This window comes from Podarcis pityusensis, assembly GCF_964106645.2.
Source record: "Podarcis pityusensis genome assembly, chromosome: 6".
NCBI lineage: Eukaryota > Metazoa > Chordata > Lepidosauria > Squamata > Lacertidae > Podarcis > Podarcis pityusensis.
Window position 1 is genome coordinate 80,462,744 of NC_138030.1, and position 18,814 is coordinate 80,481,557.

Below are 18,814 nucleotides of genomic sequence, written 5' to 3' on the forward strand. Positions count from 1 at the left end.
TTATTGATCTCTATATAACACATTGGGGGCGGGGTTTGAACGGTTTGCTTCATGAGAAAACTAGGAATCACTACTGCAGATGATGACAGATCATGAGGTACAGCAATTGCTGCTCTGTTGGAAATATTAAAAACTATATTAAAAAGCAAGGGGGTGTTTGTCCATAAAAAAGCAGCTCCAAAAAAACAAAACGTCACAAAATCGTGACAAGAGTTTTAATTATCCAATACAGTGGTACCTTGGTTTACAACCATAATCCGTTCCAGAGGTCTGGTTGTAAACCAAAACAGATTGTAACCCAAGGTGCCCTTTTGCCAATGGGGCCTCCAAAAAAGGGGGGGTTGTAATAAAAAAGGGGGGGCTGTAATCCAAAAAAAGGACACACACTTCCAGGTTTGACGTGGTTGTAATCCAAAACGGTTGCAAACCAAGGTACCACTATACTCATCATCAGGCAAGATGTTACACTATGAAATGGGGGTGGGTTATGAGGACAAATATAAAACAATAAAATACAAATACTAGGCTGGATGTTGCAGCCGTAAGGTCAGCCTCCAGACTCACTTCCAAGGTAAGAGATTGAATAAGTCTCTGCTCAGTGCTGAAATACCAAATTAAGCAGCTAGGATTCTGAAATAAAGAAGCAATCACCACTCCTCTTTTTTTATATAGATAAATAAAACCTAGCTGTTACATGTCTCCCATAATTTAAGCAAAAAGCATGAGGTCCTGGTTGGGCAAACAGCAGAAATTAAAGCTAGAGGTGAATTTTGGATGGCTTTCCAGGTAAGAGAGGCATAATACTAAAACCTGGGGTCATCCAGGGTACTAAATGTTGGAGGATTAAAAAAAGACAAAAGGAAATACTTCTTCACACAGCACATAGTTAAACTATACAAATTCATGGAGGATAAGGCTATCAAACACTACTAGCCATGATAGTTAGATAGTATATCCAGGATCAGAGATAGCATGCCTGTAAATATGGGTTGCCTGAGAACTATTGTGCTTGCTTGTGGGTTTCCCACAAAGTTGTTTTCTTTGGTAAATGGGCTACTGGACTGGATAGGCCTTTGCTCTTATTGAACAGGGCTCTTTTATGATATTTTTAAAATGGGAACCTTAATATATATATATCAATAGGAGCAAACACAAAAATTTAATAAGTTCATTGGGTGAGATGAATGAAACCTTGAATGTGTCCTTTCGTAACATTTTTCCAGCTTGCCATGCAAATAAGAGATGTAGAAATGTCATAATTCACTGTCATTATTTTGAAATAGTATGCAGCACATTGTCAAAAATAGAAATGCATTCCATCAGGAATGAATCACCAATTATTTGAGAACAGAAAGCACTCATTCATTTCATTTCCCTTGGACAAACCTCAAACACATACTGTACTAGAAAATGTGTTGACCGCTACACAATAATCACAACTACCACACACCTTTTATCTGTAACAGGCAGTGTTATTAACCTTCCTCATGTAATCCTTGAAGTACTTATGGGATCTTAAATAAATACCAAAGTGAAAACTGCTGCTAAATTGAATGTTTCAGCCTTAGCCTTACTAAATTTCAACATCAAGTCATTTCCATGTCAGGATACACTGCTGCCTAATTTTGTTTCTCAAAATTAATCTTTTAGGTCTGTCCCTATCATTAGGCAAAGTGAGGCAGCTGCCTCAGAATGCAGATACTGTCACTGCACCCCCAGCTTTCACCCAAGTCTCCCGACTGTTGCCATTCTTCTGAACTGGTGCTGATGCTTGCTGCTGAGCTACTGTGTTTCACAAGATCAAATAATCAAATGGACAAACCATTTCCAACACACCACTATCCGACTATCAACTCATCTTCTAAAACACTTTATGTTTTATACTGTATACTGGTACAAAACTGAGTAAGATAAGAATGGATTTCTAAAACAGGTAAGATCTTGTTTCCAAGTTTTACTCCAGCTGAAACATATAATTTTCATCACTGCAAATAGAGTTAAGATGACTGATTCAAATAATCTCTATTTCCCTCTTAGAGATGGGTAGCTTAGCCCATAATACACAACATATTATGAATGTAATCCTCCACCCTTGCAGTGTATTTAGCTGACAAACCATTTGATACTTGCCTTAACCTGCTTTTCTAGGATCAGCTTATTCTGGCTTCAAAAAAGCCTCACTTTTGTGAGGGGATAGTTCAGAACGATCTAATGCCCAAACTTGCTGAGATTTGTTAACGGAAGGCTTTGATACTTTTAGTGGACTGACTTATTAAAGCTACTCTTGAGCTAGGTATAATACAGATAAAGTATGGCACAGGCAATGCCCGGAAGACGTTGACACATTCAGGCAATGGGGTATGAATAAGAGAAAGGGTGTTTCCTCTGGCTAATTTACAGCTAAAGGAGAGCAACACTTGAGACACCTTTTTTAAATGTAGTTTTTCTATTATTGTTACATGGTACTGAAAAACTACCTGACATTCTTCCAAAACAAACTGTATAATACTTCTGCAAAAGAGATGCTATACCCCCAAAATACATGTATGTCAGGGCACTGAAAAATATTGAGATTTCTAACTTCACAAAGGTCATAACTAATCACTATTGCATTTTCTCTCATTATTGCAATATTGCATTGTTGGAAATAAAGAATTTGAGTCCAAAATTGTATCTATGGTTTCCACTTAATTATAAATAAATCTAATGTTTGGCGTCGTTCCTCTCCGTTTCACAGAGTTCGTAAATTTAGCTATTACAGTATACTTTCACATTTTGTTAATCCATGCATCCATCTGCAGTATTTTTGGTCATTCCCAATACTTTGCATACAGCATCTGAGCAGCTGCTGCAATATAAGCTAGGGAGTTTTCAATGTTCCCTTTTTATTGTATCTTTTGCATAGGAAAATATAATGATGCATCTATTTTTGAAGATTTCTTGCTGCAAGTAGGAGGGAAAATGCCAGAGCAGGGGGGTGGGGGTGGACAGAGTTGCATACTTGTCCTCACTTTTCCTTATCATGTGAGGAATTTAGAACACCCGAATAGGGCTAAATTGTGACCATTAAATATGAAGCACTTGGATATACAAAAAGTAAGATGAAAAATATATCTATTCCAATGGCCATTACTCCAGGGGTCAGCAAATTTATTCAGCATGGGGCCGGTCCACTGTCCCTCAGACCTTGTGGGGGGCCAGACTATATTTTGGGCAAAAACATGAACGAATTCCTATGCCCCACAAATAACCCAGAGATGCGTTTTAAATAAAAGCACACATTCTACTCATGTAAAAACACACTGATTCCTGGACCGTCCACGGGCCAGATTGAGAAGGCGATTGGGCCACAACTGGCCCATGGGCCTTAGTTTGCCTGCCCATGCCATTACTCAGTACGTTATAGGAACATACATACCTATTGTACATTAATTTTGAAACAATTAACTTCAACTTTTTTTGGCTAGGATCCAAAGAACCTCTTGAGATGAAAAAAAAGAAAGAAAAAAAAGAGAAAACTCACTGGGGAAAGAGGGGCTCTGTCCATTAATATTTTTGCTATGCAAAAAGCATATTCATTCTATTTGTGATCTGTCCATTTTTCTTGTGAAAAAATACTCATTTCTCACAGGTCAAAATCCAACACAAGGCACAGAAGCTCTGTATTCCAGGGTCCCAGCCAGACTGTCATCTATGCCAGCTAGACAGGTACATTTTGCAGATAGTATCTACCCTTAGGTTACAATTTATCATCCTAATTAGCAACTTCCTCGTGCAGTATTATGCCAGCTGAGTAAGTGCACCTGGAAGGTGTACTATTTGACTCATTAAATATGAATTGCTGTTGATTTTTTGCTTGACTATTAAATAATTAATTTTAAATTTATACCGTGTTAAAACTAATATCACCCCTCTGAGCTGTTATGTTTTAAAAAGAAGAGGGAAATGATACAGAAGTTATTGGGGAGAAAGGAGAGCAAGCTAGGAGAGTAGATTCTCCCTATGCTATTTAACATCTATATGAAGCCACTGAGAGCTGTCATCAGGATATTTGCAGTGATGTGTCATCAATATGCAGATGATACCCAGCTCTATCTCCCTGTTCCTTTATGAATTAGGAGAGGCTGCTGAGGTGTTATGACTAGTGCTTAGTAGGCAGTGATGGGCTAGATGTGAGCCAACAAATTGAAGCTGAATCCTGAAAAAGACATGTGTTATGAGTTCTGAGTTCTTGAGTCTGGGGACTGGCGAGATGACCAGTCCTGGACAGAGTTGTATTCCACTGGAAGACGCAGTCCATAGCTTGCAGGTGCTCCTAGATTCAACTATGTCACTGGAGTACTGGGATTGGAGTACTTTCCCCCAGCTCCAGCTAGTTTGCCAGCTATGGCCCCTTTCGTACAGAAATGACTTGGCCTCTATACGCCATGCTCTGGTAACTTACTGACTGTATTACTGCAATGCACTCTATGTGGGGCTGGCCTTGAACAAAAACTCAGGAAACTTCAACCAGTCCAAAATGCAGTGCCAGATTACCGGCTGGGGTTCCATTTAGATCTCATATAACCTCAGCTTTAAAACAGCTGAATGGGTTGCCAGTTCGTTTTCAGGCCCAGTTCATGTTAGTGTTTGGAGCCCTAAAAGACTTAGGCCCCCAATATCTGAAATACCATCCCCTTCTCTACAGACCCTCTGGGTATTAAGGTAAGTAGAGCGGGCCATCTTGGCATTTCCCTTGCCCTTAAAAGCTTGGCAGGGTGGTGGTGGTCTGGGACAAGACATTCTTTGTGGCAGCCCCTAAGTTATCACACTTCCTCCCCATAGTCTTGCATCTGGCAACGTTACTTACACAGTTTTCACTGAATGCTGAAGATGCGTCTCTTTATCCTGGCCTTTGACCTCTGTATACTTACCTTTAACCTTTGATAAAAACTGTTTTAAATGTTGTATTTACATAGTTGTGATCCACCCTGGGATCTCAGCGTGAAGAACAGGTTAACAAATCAAATTAATAATAAATGTACAGTGCAGTCCTATGTACATTTCTCAGAACAAAGTCCTCTTGAGTTCAGTGGGACTTATTCCATGCTTTCAGAATGGGACTTGCTTCTGAGTAAACTTACTTAGGATTCCATTGCATCTCTGAGGCTATGGACTGGAGTAGCCAACCGTTTCCACTGTAGATGTTCTGTGTGAAAATGAAAGGACTAGACCCTCTCTCAACAATCTAGCTCTGGCAGATGCAATAAAGTACATGATAATACTTTAATAAAATCCACTATGCAAAGACTAAACCTAATCTATATATATATATATATATATATATATTAGATTTATATACCACCCTTCATCAAAAGATCTCAGGGCAGTTCACGTGATAAAAACAAGAGATAAAAGCAGTTCTATTTTTCTAGAAAAAGGTGAACACCTCCCTTTTTCTCTTATAATGGCAATGGCGCCCACCTGAGAAGTGCCGGAACTGAGTTTCAGTGAGTTCCGGCTTAAAAAAAGCCCTGGATAAAAGTACCAAGAAATAGTTAAAACAGAAACAACAAAACAATAACTCCCCTCCCACAAACACATTTAAAAGGCTGTAGAATATTTATCAGCCCAAGGCCTGGTTGAAGAGGAATGAATGTGCTATAAGGAAGGTACTAGACAAACCTCCCTGGGGAGAGCATTCCACAAAAGTAACAGACTCAGTCAAAGAAAAATAAAATAAGCATTAATAAGGCTAAATTAATGTAATATTAAATATATGGCTGCTACTATTTAATATATACAGAGCATCATAGCTAAGTTTAGTATATATACAGTGGTACCTCGGGTTAAGTACTTAATTTGTTCCGGAGGTCTGTTCTTAACCTGAAACTGTTCTTAACCTGAAGCACCACTTTAGCTAAGGGGCCTCCTGCTGCCGCCGTGCCGCCGGAACACGATTTCTGTTCTCATCCTGAAGCAAAGTTCTTAACTCGAGGTATTATTTCTGGGTTAGCGGAGTCTGTAACCTAAAGCGTATGTAACCTGAAGTGTATGTAACCTGAGGTACCACTGTACCTGTATTTAGAGCATGGTTTTTTTTGCTTTTCCCACACTGAATGAATTTAACATGTCCTGGCATGGAGACGTAGAAAGCAGTTCCTATTGGCTTCCTTCCTATCATGCCACTGCTAAAGGAACAAGTAGGCAAGTGAAAAGGAGAAAAAAGTGGCAAACATATGTTACTTAGAGATAAAGGGTGGGAGGTGCAAAACAAGGTCCATTTGTAAGCCCTGCTAAACTAAATAAGCCAAGAGCGATAATACGGGTAAAGAATATATAAAGTGCAGTAGCACCTTTAATTGAATCATTACAGCAATTGTGGGTTTCCAAGGCAACAGCTAGCCTATTTCATCAGATGCAAAAACTGAGTATGGCAATGCCTTAATTTATACAACCGGCTTTCTAAAAGTACAAGAACTGCACAAGTGTACAATCTATACAGAAATTTGCTCCAAAAAGATGTGTTTTTGGAGCTAGAAAGCAAGAAACCAGTTGAACATCCAGGGTCAGCCAAGGCATTTTGCTGCCCGAGGCAAATGAGAATATGTCACTCTCTTCCATTTAACTACAAGTCAACCAGATGGGCAGTTAACTCCTAGTTCAACAATGTGGACAAATTAGTGTCCTCTCCTATTCTCTGAGTACATCAAGCCATCTTAGAGGTAGGTGCACTCATCCTTACGCCTCACACATACTCTCATATGCTGCATGAAGCAATCACTTTGCCTAATGGTGGGTCAGCTCTAAGAACAACTGATGGAAGTAGACTCGTCAACAAAAAAACATATGCCATTATGCTAGTCTGTAAGCTTAGAAGATTCTTTGTTGCTTTTACTTAAACTTCAAAGGAAACCAAATGCAGATCACTACATCATTTATTACATTGAGTGACTACTGATGACCAGCTCACCCAGTGGTAAATGTGAGGAAGCCATGCCACTTGATAACTGCCCCCCCCCATTACATTATACATTATAGACATGATTTTTAAAAAAACTAATTCTGATTAGTAGACAAATCTGTGGTAGACATAGCTAAAGGAAGCTGCTTGTATTGAATTGTCTGCACTGAGTGACAGCAGCTCTCGGTTGGTTAGAGCATGCTACTGATAATGCCAAGGTTGCAGGTTTCATCCCCGTATGGGAGAGCTGCATATTCCTGGATTACAGGGGCTTGGACTAGATGATCCTCTGGGTCCCTTCCAACTCTACAATTCTATGATTCTATGAAAGGGGAGTTTTCCCCAGCCCTGGTTGGAATTAGGTTGAAGCTCAGTGGCAGAGCATCTGCCTTTCATTCCAAAGGTCCCAGGTTCAATCCCGGGCATCTCCTGGCGGGGCTGGAAGAAACTCTACAACCCTAGAGAGCCACTGCCAATCATTGTAGACAATGTTGAGTTAGATGCACCAAATGGTCTGACTCGATATAAAACAGCTAACTATGTTCTGCTAACCTGGGAACCCCTTCTTCCACTGATCTACGGCCCTAGAAAATATTAGCACTTGATAAATTGGTCATCTGTTTAGGGTCAGTGTTTCTCCAACAACTCTAAATATAGGAGTCCTAAGCAAGAAAGATAATGTGCCTTGGTCTGTGAATGAAAAGGCAGTGACAACCCAGTTAGAAAGTATATGATCAGTGAGCAGAAGGGCAGTCAAGAGCTTGATCTGCAGTAGAAGACTTAATCATAATCATATACTGTATACTAACAGCAAACTCATTCTCCAAGTGCCAAAACCATGTAGCAAAAAACCATGTCATCCATGAACAAGGGGGAGGTACTGGCAGGCCTAGGTAAACCCATGTATTTTATAAAAGAAACCTCCTAAGGCAGAACTCCGCAAAATAGTCTAATGAAGACTGAGCATTCTGTACTCAGTAGCCACAAAGAGCAAAACATCTGAGGATCTATGCTTATCTTTTCCATCAGGTTGCCTCAGAAGGAAAGCAAGAAAGTTTGTGCTTAAGAAGTTTATCCTGAGCAAAGTAGTGTCATACATGCCCAACTATCAATTCTAACAGACTCTTCCATCCTTCAGCTTCACCTGGAAACAGCCATTTCATCAGGCTGTGGAAGCTAAGGAACAGATTTGAAGCAGGTAGATTCCTACTTTCATTCTACTGCTTCCATTTCAGCTTAAGAAAAAAATGCTCAAATTTGTTTTGTTTTACTCTCCTCTCTCTCAACACTGTTTACTTTTGTGTTGTGTCTTTTAGGTTGCAAGCCCAAAAGCAGGCCTGTCTTTTTATTACTGATTTTTGGAAGCCACTCTGAATGTCTTTTGGACTGAAAAAGCAGAGGGGGAAAGCCTGAAATACACACATAAATAAGGAAGCTAAAGCAACAGTCCAGTGACAAGAACACAAGCTAAGTCAGATGGCCCTATAGTGTCCAAACAGGTACAATGACCATTATGGAGATACAGTGATGCTGAATTTCTTAAAACCTTTGCTTCAAATCTGCCTTGGCACAGGCATCAAACATATGTGCTATGCACGCAGTGCAGACCTAGTATGTTACTCAAAATATCTCACTGTGTTCAGCTGGACTTCCTTCCAGGGAGTGTCCATATTTTACCTAGGAGTAGGGGCCATAGAACACAGTGTGCCTTACCTGTGAGCAAACTGTGTATGGTTAGGTTGTTAAGTCTACAAAAGATCAGTCCCAAAGATTGCTTTCCATTTCATTCTGACCAAGCAAACAGCTACCTTTTGCAGTCCCTCCTTCCAACTGCCCCTTTCACAACTCCTCTTTTCCTGGGGTTTCCCCCCTTTCTTCTAGCTAATCTGAACGTGGACTCAACTTCTGCCAGTATGACTGGGGCTGAGGAGACACAGCAGCCCACACTCATTGCAATTCCTCCTTGTGAACCAAATAACTCTTATTAGAATAAACAAGTTCCGTTTTAAATACTGAAATACTAAATAAGATGGATAACAATGTGTAATACAAAAAGAAGCATGAAATTAGGTTAAAAGTGTGTGAAAGAAAGTAATAGAAGTGGAAAGAAATTGCAATTGAGTAGATTAGAAGTCTAACACAAAGGTGGGGTGAGGGGTGATGGATGGTGATGGGAAAAGGAATTATCTGTGGGATTGAGTGTAGGTATGTTTGAACATTTTTAAGGATTGTATGAAATATATGTTTGTATGCTTGTATATTCGCAATATGTGTGTATTAATGCTGAATTATTTTAATAATAAAAACTTTTCAAAAATTAAAAAAAAAATCAGAAGGCTTTACCTTCCTCATACCCAGTTCCTTCTTTATTTTGCTTCCATACCCAGCTACTTTCCTTTTAAAACCCCCAACTCCAGCCCCCCCCTCTCTTCCAAAAGCCAATCATTCAAATCACTTTCGGTGGGTGCGGGCGGAATGGGCATGACCATCCCGAAACCACTACAAAGGAACCTTAACCCTCTGCTTCGGTTTCCACCACCCCGCAGCTCCTACCATGCACATTCAAACAGGAACCGGAAGTACGGCGCTAATTGTACGTCTCTTCCGCCCCGGTGCTGAGTGCCTAGAGCGGCCACAAACATTGCAAAACCCACGGAGGACCATCTGCTGCGGCGGGAGACCATCAAGCTACGGTATCTGGAGGCGTCAGGGTCAAGGGAAGTGGAGGGCCTGTCGGACTAGAGCCCGGAGGCTTTTGCTTCTGCACCACGACCACGTAGGTGATTGTGTTGCATCGGGAACAGTCGCTTTGCTCGCTCTTAGCTTTGAACAGAATCGTCCCAAACTGCACTTTTGGGGTGCTGTGGTTGTTTGTCCTCATTTCCCCCCTCCCCATAGACTTCTATGCGAGCTTGTCTAGCCTGTAGATAATACGTGCTTTTGGGTGAACCGGTTCTAGTAGTTCGGAAAAGCTTGTGCCACAAAAACTAACAAACACCCAGCTCTTCGGGGCTGTGTCGTTCTTTGCTGCTAACAGCACAAGCCCTGCGTTCGTCTGTTCAGAAGTAAGGCGAGGCTGCATATACACGCCATGCATTCGAAGCATGTTTAAATCTCATGCCCTGGAAACCGTAGTTTGTCAATGTGTCAAGTATAGTTTCCAGGATTCTTGTGTGGGTGAGTGATTTAAAGGTACCTCACACAGTCTAAGCCTTTCTAAGAAGCAGTATGTTGTCTGGGTTTGAGGCTGCTATGGCGATTTCGGCAGGGAACAACTTGTCAGCCTTGTGCAGTGAATAGCTCCCTCGGGAGCTATTGTTTGGGTAAATTGTTTTAAGAATTAAAAACCCAAATTATGAATACATAAGTGAATAGCGCCACTGTGCAGATGACTGCAGCTTCATCGTGACCTGCTGCAAGAGAACGTTCTCTGTCAGGAAATGGAAAATTACAGCCTGTACTAGTTGAAGCTTTCAGATAGCCGTTGCAGTAACTCCCATTTGGATGGCATTAATATATTTTGTTATGCTTCATAATTAAGATTTGGACTATTGGAGTGCATTTTAGCAGTCCCTGAATTATTCTGAAATCTTACTTTATCAGATGTGAACAGTAATACATATTCTATACTTTCATTACAGGCTGTTGAAGAATGTTTGTTCCAAGGTCTATTAAAGTCAAGAGAAATGCTGGTGATGAGGGGACTTGTGTAACTAAGAAAAATAAGCCCTCTCCAAGTGAATCCTCACTTGAAAACATCACAGACTTCCGAGATGCTAAGTCAGATACAAAAGACATGCCAAGCTCAGAGAGTGACTTGTTTGAACCAATGGAAAGAGACACTGAGGTGCACATCTCTTTGGATTCAGCTGTAGCTCTTACTGAAGCAACATTGGAAAATGCAAACAATGAGGACTCTTCTCTTGCTGAGGATCCCATAAAATCTTTCAGCAAAATGCAACGTTGGCCACAGCCTGGGGAACCTGTCTGTGTGGCTTGTGGTCGTTATGGGGAATACATCTGTGACAAGACTGACGAAGATGTTTGTAGCTTGGAGTGCAAAGCCAAACACCTTTTACATATCAAAGAGGAAAAGGAAAACTCAAAATCTGCTAGCAGTTGTGAAAAAGCAGAGACTCGGTCCACGTTACTTGATGGTACTTACGTCTATGAAGAGAATCCATTTGTGCTAAGCCTTCAAGAGGAGCAGATTGAAAACTTAAAGCAGCAACTAGGCATTGCTGTTCAAGGTCAAGAAGTTGCAAGACCTATTGTAGAATTTGAACACTGTGGCTTCCCTGAAATTTTAAACACCAATTTGAAAAAATCAGGCTATGAAGTCCCAACTCCTGTCCAAATGCAGATGATCCCAGTTGGATTACTGGGCAGGGATATCATGGCCACGGCTGACACTGGCTCAGGAAAAACTGCTGCTTTCCTGCTTCCTGTTGTAATTAAAGCCTTGGGAGAGGTAAAGTTTAAACCTGCATTTTCAAAAAGCTGTGGGAATTGTGCAGCACGCTCCTGTACATGTTTACTTAGAAGTAAATCCCAGTGCATTCAAGGGGATTTCTCTTTGGGAAACTCTGCATTGAATTTCAACCTTAGTTACACTGAGAATTCTAGAGAAATTATTTTTAGCTGTTTGTTTCTTCTTTGAACTTATGTCAGTTGACTTGAAAAAAGTGAATGTTTGGAAAACAGTACAGAATATCTAATATATTCTTTCAGCTTTATATCTGTCAGTTGACCGGATAAACGATACAATTACTGAATCTGTCAATTGTCCTAAAAAGGTCCTCAGTGTCCCTGCTTACACCTGTTGCTCAAGAGTTCAGCTGCAATTCTGCAGTGGGGATCTTTTTATACACATTGAGGCTCCCCATGTGACTTCAAACCCTTTCAGGCTTCTAAATACACAGGCAGCAGCCACAAGTAGAAAAGGTTTTCTGCTGCAGAAATTACAGCTGAACTCTTGAGCAACTGGCACAAGCAGGGGGCAGTGACCTAAAAGCCCTGCCCCACAGCCCCTTTTTCATTTGCTTTACCTCTTCATACGGATAATCACTGAAGAGTGCTCCAGTATTCAGAAATACTCTGTAACAGTTTGTCCACTTACTCTTATTTCTGTACTTAACAGTCTTAGTAGGGTGGGAGTAGATTTCCACAGTTTCTAATGTTACATTGTGACTATTTGCTGTCGTCTCCATTGACATCCGAATGAAAAGGATGTTGTTGAGCTAATCTGAGATGAATTACAGTAACTGTTCTCTTATTTTCCCCTAATCTGATACTTTTAATTGAGAATGCAGATTGGCAACTCACAACTTTTTTCCACTTTCTGCTTCAGGCAGAAACCCCATCTGCTCTTATTCTGACGCCAACAAGGGAGTTAGCTATACAGATAGAGAAACAAGCTAAAGAGCTCATGATTGGACTGCCCAACATGAGAACTGTTCTTCTGGTTGGAGGATTGCCATTGCCACCTCAGCTTCATCGCCTGAAACAAAATGTTAAGGTAAAACCTGCTGCTGTGATTTTTGGGTTTTTAAAAAAATATATGGCAAAGAACTAGAGGTGATACTGATTTCTTTGTTTAAGGCTTCCAGAACTTCAGCTCTTGTTGAAGAGATTTGGTCTCAAGTCCTTAAAAAATTGCTTGCCCCAGTATCAACCATATTGGGCTTTACAATTGGCAAGGGAGGCCTTATTTGCTGTTGGGTGCTGACTCCTTTATAGTGCCTTGCCAGTAATAGTTCCCTGCTTATGGGATGCCCTCCTTGGTGAGGTGCACCTTTCACCCTCATTAACCTTTAGGTAGAATTCAAAAACATTCCTGTTTACCCAAGTATTTGATGACTGGAAGATACCGGTTCTTGCAGCCTTGAAAGTATTTAGCAGAGAGGATATTTTATTTTATTATTACGGGGGGGGGGGGAGTATTCTTTTTGACCTTTTGTTGTTTTCCACACTGAGTTCTTTTGGGAGGAATGGAAGGATAAAAAACGACAAATAATAATGATGAAGCACTGATCATTGATTTTATTTCTAATGTTGATGTTTTTGCCTCCACCCTCTTTCTGTTAGGTTATGATAGCTACACCAGGAAGGTTGCTAGAAATTCTAAAGCAAAGCTCCGTTCAAGTCCATAATATTAAAATTGTTGTAGTGGATGAAGTAAGTATACATGGTGGGACAAAACACAAAATATATGTGTGAGTGTGCATGCAGGTATTACTTAAATATGAAATAACAATGGCTGAAATGGCTTGATTTCTGTCTGGTGACCACTAGTAGATTTCAAGCACATGCAATGCGTATGTACTTTGGCTAGTGCATGGTATGCTTGGAATGCAGTTCAGATGGTGTATTGACCCATTTATGTGTCAGGAAGGAAGAGATGAGAGCACACCTGAGGATTAAGCATCTAGGTCATTTTTTTTGCAAAGTGGGAGCAGCCACTGCAGACACTAGTGTGCATTTTGGACAGTAGTGAGTTGCTGGCAGGAAAGAGAAGCATAAAGTAGAACTGGAAGGTGCTGCGAATAGGCACAGTGCAGGGTTGGGGAACCTTTTTTCAGGGCTGCATATCCTTTTGAACATCCTTCCAAGGGCTGCATGTGGTGGGTTAGACAAACTCATGGAGGATAAGGCTATCAAAGGCTACTAGTCATGGTGGGAATATAATTTGTCTCCAGGGTCAGAGGCTGCATACCAATCACTGGGGGACGACAGCCAGAGTGGGCTATTGCTATCATTTCCTGCTTGTAGGCTCCCTAGAGGCTGGCCACTGTAGTAAATGGGATGCTGCACCAAATGATCCAGCAAGGCTGTTCTTCTGACTATGCTGGCAATGAAAGTGAATTAATCTTTTATTTCCTCACCTCTGCTCCTACAGTGGAATGTTAATGTTTACTGGTCTCTCTCTCTCTCTCTCTCTTAACATAGGCTGATACCATGTTAAAGATGGGTTTCCAGCAGCAGGTTTTAGACATTTTGGAAAATATCCCCACAGACCGTCAGACTATTCTGGTGTCTGCCACAATGCCTTTCGGCACTGAACAGCTGGCCAATCGACTTCTGCAAAATCCAGTGAAAATAACCATCGGAGAAAAGAACCAGCCATGTTCCAACGTTCGCCAGATTATCTTGTGGGTAGAAGAACCGTCCAAAAAGAAAAAGCTTTTTGAAATATTAAATGTTAGTATCCTTGGAAGGGAGAACCTGTTGTTTTTCTTCCACAAATTGTGATTCTTTGCAGATTTGGAGGAGAGAAACTGGAAAATGGCTGTTTAACTGATTCAGCTTTGTTCTTGAGAGCTCCCCAGCAGAGAGGCATAAACACGTCCCAGCAATTCAGTTTAGCCAATGCTTTTGTTGAAACTTGTGGAAGAAGAAACAAAATGTTTATTGTTTCAATATTGTTGGTGATATTCATTAGCTTATTATTGCATTTTCAGTACTTTATAATCTGTGATTCTGAGAGGCATTTAAGTAGCCCAGTGTTGACGTGTTTAGAAATAGGCAGGATCCAAAGCATCATGGCTGGGATCCAATGAAAAGTTCCTTTGCAGTTCTAACCATCTATACTCAGAATTAAGGTCTATTGAATTCAGTGGACCTTACTCCAGGTAAAGGAGGTCGCGGTAGCAACTCTTACCTATGTTTTTTCTCCAAACAGCAGCCCTAGCATGTTATATGGCAAACTGCTTTTTAAACTGAGGGTTAAAAGCAGTTTGTGATACGGAATAGTGAAAAAGAAAAAGCATCCAGTTCTATTATCCTAGTGCAAGTATATTGTTTATACTCTCATCCTCTTGCCAGAAATAGGATATTTTATTTTGGTAAATACATTGTGCAAGCCACATAGAAATAATCGTGCAAAAGCTGCAGTAATGCTAATATCACTGACGAGATTCCATTTTTAACAGCATTTCAAAGATACGTGCACAATCTACTTTAAACTTGTTAATATTACATAAGCTTGGCAGACTTGGAAGGGCCACGTTACTTTGTTCAGCTCTGCCACCTCCCACAGCTCCCTCAGTTTAGCAATATGCTTAACATTCCAGTACGTACCATACAGAATTCTAGCTGTAGTCATGTGAGACAGCAAAGTTTCCTTCTCATTAGAATTTTTGTTTTATAAAGGTCAACAGGAATGTTCAAAAAAGGGTAACCAAAATGATCAAGTGAGTGGAGCAACTCACTTTGCAGTATTCTGGGCTTTAGAGAAAAACCAAGTAAGAGGTGGCATGATGGAATTGTGTAAGATTATGCATGGCGTGAATAAAGTGGTTGGAGAAATGCTTTTCTTCCTCTCATAATTGTTGAAAGATTCAGGACAGGCAAAACAAAGTACTTATTTATATGGCTCATAGTTAAACTCTGGAATTCGTTCCCACGGCAGACAGTGCTAGCCACCAACTTGGATGGCTTTAAAAGAGGATTAGACAAATTCGAAGAGGTGAAGGCTCTCAGTGGCTACTAGTCACAGTGGCTATGTTTTGCATCTGTGGCTGAAGGCTGTATGCTTCTGAATACCAGTTCCTGGAAACTGCAGGACCTCCTGTGCTCAGGTCCTGCTTACAGCTTCCCACGGGCATCTGACTGACTGCTGTAAGAACAGGATATTGGACGAGATGGGCCATTGGCCTGAGCAGGCAGACTTCTTATGTTTCTGGGTCTAAGGACAATCTAATATTACTCTGCCTCCAATTCTTACTGATGATTTTTAAAAGCTTCCATGGCTGAGTCAATGAATATTATAATTTAAGTAAAAAAAATCTATATTTGCACTCGAAACCATCCCTTAGTTTGATAATAAAGGATATATATCTAAAATGTAAAATTGGGACACGTGTAACATTTTTTAAATTGACATCGTTTCAGTAGAATGTATGCACACTAATTAAGAGAAAGAGTTGTAAGTGTTGATCATGCAAGACTTTAAATGAGACTTTGCTTTGTTTTAGGATAAGAAACTGTTCAAACCTCCTGTGCTGGTATTTGTAGAATGCAAACTGGGTGCAGATCTCCTGAGCGATGCTGTACATAAAATTACAGGCTTGCAAACAATTTCTATGCATGCTGATAAATCACAGATAGAAAGAACTGCCATATTACAGGTTTGTAGATATCTCTGATGCCCATTTTCTAAAAGATTCCTATTCTTAAGGCCGTAGTCCTGTACACATTTACTTGGGAGTAAGTCCCATTGAACTCTGCTGAATTTACTTCTGAGTAGATGTGTATAGGCTTTTACTGCTGAATTATTTGTGCTTTCTTGCCACATTTTTGAAACAGGTTGCAATTTTCTGTGAATTTCATGAATGCTTTGTATAGGTTCAATCCATCACAATTCTGTTCTATGCAGCATTCTGGATTGCTGCACAGATGCTGCTCTCCAACCAAATTAAGCTGTACTTTGTAAGCAGCAATGCCTCTCTCCATGTGAACCTACCCAGACCCTGAGATCATCATCTGAGATCCTTCTTTGTATTCCTCCTGTACGAGAGGTCCGGAGGGTGGCAACCTAAGAATGGGCCTTTTCTGCAGTGGAATGCTCTCCCTAGGGAGGTTTGGCTGGCGCCTTCATTGTACACCTTTAGGTGCCAGGTTAAAATGTTCCTCTTTGACTAGGCCTTTGGCTGATTAACATCCGATACCCTTTTAAATGTGGCTGTGGGAGAGGGTGGGGGGCTTATTGGTTTGTTTTTGTTTTTATTATGTATTTTGTGTTTTTTATCTTGTATTTCTATGTTATGAACCGCTCTGAGATCTACAGATTTTAATAAATAGAATCATAGAATTGTAGAGTTGGAAGGGACCATGAGGGTCATCTAGTCCAACCCCCTGCAATGCAGGAATCTTTTTGTCCAACATGGGGCTTGAATCCACAGTCCTGAGATTAAGAGTCTCATGCTCTACGGACTGAGCTTTCCACAGAAGAAATAATAATAATAATAATAATAATAATAATAATAATAATAATAATTTGCTGACCCTGTTGCCATGCTCATTCTGAGAATTCATCAGTGGTCTGGGAAAATTACTTGATCTGATCCACGTACAAATTTTAGGGCAACAACCATATTTCATGAGGGTATATTGAAAATAGTGGCCAGCAGGGGGAACAGGGTGCCTGGGGCTTTTAGTGTGCAGTAATATTTATTAGTAAGGCTGGCTTTAGATCAGGGGTGGGGGTCCTGCAGCCAACCAGACAATGTTTGGCTACATTTCCATTAACCATGGAGGCTGTGACTGATGGGAGTCCAACCACATTTGAAGAGCCACAGCTTACCCACCTAGTTTTAGATGCAGTTTATCATTAATGTTTTTAAACATACTTGAACATTCAGAGAAGCAGCTAGACTGACTGTGAGTTCAAGTTCAGAGTATATATATGAGAGGAGCTAGCTTTTAGTTCTATTTAAATACTTTTAAGTTATTCTTCTTCCTTTTTATTTTTTTGCTTGTTGCCCTGTTGCTCTTTTTTGTTTCCTTTTGAAATATTTTCAGAATTTGGCTTCACTGTGAATTCTGCAGCTTAATTTCCCTTGTTGGAAATCTTGTCTTGTAACTTTTGATTACAAGACAAGCAACAGAATTCTTAATGTTAAATATTTATTTCTAGTTACATCCTGCACCTTAACAACAAGACCATTTTAAGGAAGCTGAAATAATGTTTCTATATGCTTTGCATTAGGGATTATTTCAAGGCAAGTATGAAGTTGTAGTAAGCACTGGAGTCCTGGGACGTGGACTTGACCTTGTCAACGTTAAGCTGGTCGTGAATTTTGACATGCCATCAAGTATGGATGAATACGTACACCAGGTAAATATACTTTTCTGCTGTACTATTTAATTTAATAGTTATTGGTTGCATTTTAGCTCTATAAGCTCTGTGAGAAGCATACAAAATAATGGAAAAATATTTTATTATAAATGGTTAACACTGCTACTCTTCAGCAGCCTCAGGTGGAATGACTGGTTGCTCATCAGAGTTTCCAGAAGGGCCAGAAAGTAGCAGAATCTGCTACTTGAGATAAGAGAGGGAGGTTTTCTTACTGTACAGAAACTAAACTTTGATTGTAAACTTTGATAATATGAGGATTACAGCTACCTGAGGGATTCTTTTGGTTTCATGAGACAGATAATTGGGCCAAATTTAAATACAGTTGTTTATTTTTAGGTTGGAAGAGCAGGTCGGCTGGGTCACAGTGGAACTGCAATCACTTTTGTGAATAACAGCAGCAAGAAACTTTTCTGGGATGTTGTGAAGCGTGTTAAACCAACTGGCACTATTCTCCCACCCCAGTTATTAAATTCTCCATATCTACATGACCAGAAGAGGAAAGAACAGCAGCGAAGTAAACAATCTCAGAATGGCCTTGTAACGAGTGACAATCTTATGGACGTTATTAGAAAACACAGCAAAAGCTCTTCTCAGAAGTAACAAGTGATACTGTCCTTCTAAATACAACTGTTTTGTACAACTTGTATGACTAAGTGATGAATTTTTAACTTTGGAGGCATAATCTAACCAAATTTTAGCAGTTTGAAGCCTTACTGATTTTGTTCGTAGAGTTAAAGCAAAAGCTTAATATTTTTCCTTGAAATTTAATGGGCCTTCTGCAAGGTTATTAGCCTGAAAGAGTGACTTAAGTCGTCCAGCAAGCTTTGTTATGAGAATGCTTTTATACTTCATATTTTGTACTCAGTATTAAGTAGTAAAGTACGTAGCATCATGAACTTTAAACGGAATATGCACATCTTAAAGATCTGGGTTTCCCTTGCAAGAAATGTAACATGTAATTCACTGTTATATAATAATAATAATAATAATTTTTATTTATACCCTGCCCTCCC

General features: G+C 40.1%; 1 protein-coding gene across 7 annotated transcripts in view; it reads left to right on the top strand.

Annotated features, from left to right (window-relative positions):
* DDX59 (DEAD-box helicase 59) overlaps window positions 1–18,724 on the top strand; it is a 31,466-nt gene extending 12,742 nt beyond the window's left edge. For 2 of the 7 annotated variants that reach the window (XM_081010770.1, XM_081010772.1), the window contains exons 3-13: window positions 3,632–3,708; window positions 7,973–8,141; window positions 8,260–8,442; window positions 9,490–9,719; window positions 10,585–11,414; window positions 12,294–12,461; window positions 13,031–13,120; window positions 13,892–14,143; window positions 15,919–16,071; window positions 17,652–17,780; window positions 18,138–18,724. In XM_081010770.1, coding sequence (XP_080866896.1) covers window positions 10,596–11,414; window positions 12,294–12,461; window positions 13,031–13,120; window positions 13,892–14,143; window positions 15,919–16,071; window positions 17,652–17,780; window positions 18,138–18,401 — 1,875 coding nt within the window. In that variant the 5' untranslated portion in view covers window positions 3,632–3,708; window positions 7,973–8,141; window positions 8,260–8,442; window positions 9,490–9,719; window positions 10,585–10,595 and the 3' untranslated portion in view covers window positions 18,402–18,724. The remainder of the gene's footprint in view (window positions 1–3,631; window positions 3,709–7,972; window positions 8,142–8,259; window positions 8,443–9,489; window positions 9,720–10,584; window positions 11,415–12,293; window positions 12,462–13,030; window positions 13,121–13,891; window positions 14,144–15,918; window positions 16,072–17,651; window positions 17,781–18,137) is intronic. The other 5 variants (XM_081010771.1, XM_081010773.1, XM_081010775.1 and 2 more) reach the window with 4 other exon arrangements.
* The last annotated feature ends 90 nt before the right edge of the window (window positions 18,725–18,814 follow it).